The sequence below is a fragment of the Cryptomeria japonica genome, chromosome 3 (assembly GCF_030272615.1).
Source record: "Cryptomeria japonica chromosome 3, Sugi_1.0, whole genome shotgun sequence".
Taxonomy (NCBI): Eukaryota; Viridiplantae; Streptophyta; class Pinopsida; order Cupressales; family Cupressaceae; genus Cryptomeria; species Cryptomeria japonica.
In genome coordinates, this window is record NC_081407.1 from 446,284,540 (window position 1) to 446,288,117 (window position 3,578).

At 38.4% G+C, this 3,578-nt stretch overlaps 1 protein-coding gene across 1 annotated transcript; it reads right to left on the reverse strand.

The window, feature by feature from the left end:
- Positions 1-1,552: 1,552 nt before the first annotated feature.
- On the reverse strand, positions 1,553-2,008 carry LOC131874235 (uncharacterized). Its single transcript, XM_059217516.1, has one exon. It carries the CDS (start codon positions 2,006-2,008, stop codon positions 1,553-1,555), a length of 456 nt encoding a protein of 151 aa, XP_059073499.1.
- Between the last annotated feature and the right edge of the window lie 1,570 nt (positions 2,009-3,578).

A 3,578-nucleotide genomic window follows, 5' to 3' on the forward strand; every position in this document is an offset into this window, starting at 1 on the left:
CAAGTGTAATACCCTAAAAATGGTCATCTAAACCATGGGCCCCTCATATCGACAACATCACCAAGGTCCTAACCAAAGGCAATTAAATTAACTTTGAGCACATTAATTAATTCTTTAATCATCAAATGTCACATGGCAAATCAAATACTCAATATTAATTAAATATTTATTTAATTTTTTTTTTAATCGATAAGTGCTATCTTTTATGGGGATGGCTCCCTATATTACTTGAAAATTTGAAATTACATTGTTATAGATATTCATCTACCCAAAGACCATCTAGATCTACCCAAATACATATATAAAATACTTTGCTTAATAGACACATAATGTTATCCCTCCTGCTACTTCCAAATTCCTCCACTGACCCAACGCAAAACCGGGGTTACATCTGTCCTCCTATGGCTTGGTGTATCACAACAGCATACTCACCTATCACAATTTCTTTACGTGTGGAACTCTCCGGAAGCCACCACTCTTCTGCCTCAGTGATCCTGTGAAATGGTTCAATGTTTCCATTGAAGACTGCACATCTAAAAACTTCCCATGCCTCATCCCCAAATTCTTCCTTCTCTCCCGCTCTTCCCTCCACACTTCTTTGCAGGCCATCTCTCAAATCTCCTCACTGGTCATAGAAGCCTCCTCTCCTCCATCACTGCTCTCACTATCTTCTCCTTTCTCAGCATCGTCACCATCACTCTCTTCCTCTTCCTCAGAGTTCGATCGAAGGTAATTTTCAAATTGAAAATAAACCTTCAGTATACTAACTCTGACTCCTTCCTCCAGGCCCAGAATGGCTTCTGCAACCGTATCTGCTATGAAGGGTTTAATGAAACCTGCTATTAATTCAACCACTTTTTCCTTAGTTTCAATGATATCTACCAAAGGAAGAAGAACAGCTTCTAGCACCAGAGCATCGCATCCAGTGTCTATCAGTGTTTAAGGTAATGCCCACAAGCCCCCTAATGGAATCATAAGCATACTCTTCAGTATTGAACAAGTTTCTCAACTGTGTGATCAATGCATTTTCACAGTTAACACAGTTGATCCTTCCGAAAAAAGCCATATTTAGCACTAATCCTTCTAGTCTCCCCTAAGACCTTGTCCAAAAATTCATTTGGCAAAAAAACCTTCACCTTCACCTTAAAAGGATGGAGAATGATTTGGAAATTTCTAACTTTGTCCTCTTTCTTCTAGAATCTTACTAATTGAATTCAAATCTCTTCTGAGTTTTCTTTTCTGAAGTACTTGAGCTTCTCGGGAGCCATGTGACTTCCTAGATCCCTATTATTGGTACCCGAGCAATATCTTTTTTTACGTGACTCTTCTTTTAGTCTATGTCTAACGTTTTTCTTTAAGAAAAGTTATCAGATGTGACAAGCCTATAATACTATGTGCAATCGAGGCATGATTGAAACCTTCACGTTTGTCTTCGATGCACCCTTCTTGTCACAGAAAATCTCTGTCAACCGATTCCAGATTTAGGAAATATGCCATTGTCTGCAGCAAGGATCTTTATCAATCCGTCCGGTAGCTCCTCCTTTTCTATCAACTATATTGAGTCATCACATTTGATTCCTCTGTTAGCCAGCCAGTCCACTGCCGAGTTGCCCTCTCGGTAGATGTGTTTGAGGGTGAAATTGTTTAAACTTTCACTTATTTTTTGGATTTTTGGTCGTACCACCTCCAATTTCCAGTTTTCAAAATTCTGATTTGAAATCCCATTTAGGATAATTTGTGAATCTCCCTCAACTTCTACATCCTGAATGCCATGTGCCACACACCATTCTAGTCCAACTAGTAATCCCACCAATTCTGCCATGTTGTTTGTATTGATTCCCAGTGAACCATATTTTGCCCCTACAAAATTGCCAAATTCATTCCTTATAATGGCACCGTATCCAGATTTACCGGGGTTGCCTCGGCTAGCTCCATCAAAATTCATCTTGAAGTTTCCTGTCTTTGGAGGAATCCATACTTCACTGGTTCTATTCTGCTTCTTCTCCATTAGTTTGTATCCACTAATTTTCATTAAATTATAGTGTCTTTCCATCTCTTTGTCCCAAGAAGAATACATACAATACTTCCTTCCCACTACTTTCACATTGATTACCTCTTCTATGGCTCTTTTTATTTTTGGAATTAGCATATCATAAGACAGAGCTTCCTCATTAAAAACTCTTCTATTTCTTTCCTTCCATATATGCCACACAAGGAGCAATGGACTCACCACCCACAGTATACTCCATTTTGATTTATTGATATTGGTCGGCCATGATAATAAAAAACTTTTTAATGTTAGATTTCTCACCGATCCAAGCTGCAGTTTATCCAATAGCCATTCCCAGACTTTTTTTAGAGTACGAGCACCAAAGTAAAAGATGATCTACTATCTCTTCGTTTTCCTTGCATAGGATGCATACACTCGGACCAGGAATTCCAATTGTTCTCAATCTGTCCCCTGTTAATATGCGGCCGTGCAAAGTTGTCCATAGGAATGCCCTAGCCTTAGGCAATACTAATTTATGCCAACACAACTCTGAGGGCCATTCCACATTCTTTATTCTGTTCCTAAGGATCTCATATCCCGGATTGACTTTATATTTTCCAGTTTTAGAAACACTCCATAGTAACTGGTCTTCTTTGTTAAGATAGATAAAAAAATTTTCCTGTTTAGAATGTCTTTTAACTGCGTGTTCTTCTCCATCTTCCATTCCCCAACTGATTTCCATTTAATCCAATCTGATTCTTTCTGCCCTTCCAAAATATAATACGCCACATAATAGCCTACCTCTGTTTCCACTTCATAAATCCATGCCTTGTCGTCTATTTCTTCTGCTAATGAAATGTCACCATTCCATGAATCTCTCCAAAATTTTGCCTTTCCACCATTTCCTATTTTCCATGTCAGATGCTCTGTTAATATACTTCTACTTTCCCAAATATGTTTCCAAATTGGGGATCCCTTAATTGAATTGGCCACTGTAAATATCCTTTCTGCTTCGGTTGAATCCAAATATTTAGCAGCCATAATCTTACACCATGATTTGTGAGGTTGAGAATACATTTTCATGCCAATTTAGCCTCAAGAGCTTGATTGTGCAAATCCATTTTTCTTAGACCCACTCCTCCCTCCAATTTTATTAAACAGGTTGTATCCCAGTTGATGAGAGGAAACTTCTTTTTCTCCTGAGCTCCTTCCCACAAAAACTTTTTGAACAAACTGTCTAATTCTTTTGCTGCCTTAAATGATAGCCTAAAACATGACATTTGGTAAATGGGAATCGCAGAAAGAACATATTTAATCATCTGGATCCTACCTGCCTGAGTTAACCACTTGTTCTTCCAGGAAAAGGCCTTTACTTGGCATTTGTTGATAACGTCCTCCCACATTTTGTTCTGTTGTCTGCCCGGATCTAGCTGAACCCCTAGGTATTTTAGTGGAAAGTTACCTTGAGGATAGCCCATGATTTCCTTTATTTTACTTTGCATTCTCACGTTAGTATTGAAGAAATATATCATTGATTTCTCCTTGTTCATACTCTACCCCGAGCCTATTTCATAGTCATTCAGAAGCT

Coding starts and splice junctions, on each gene's coding strand:
- LOC131874235 (XM_059217516.1), bottom strand. CDS start 2,008: ATGGAGAAGAAGCAGAATAGAACCAGTGAAGTATGGATTCCTCCAAAG.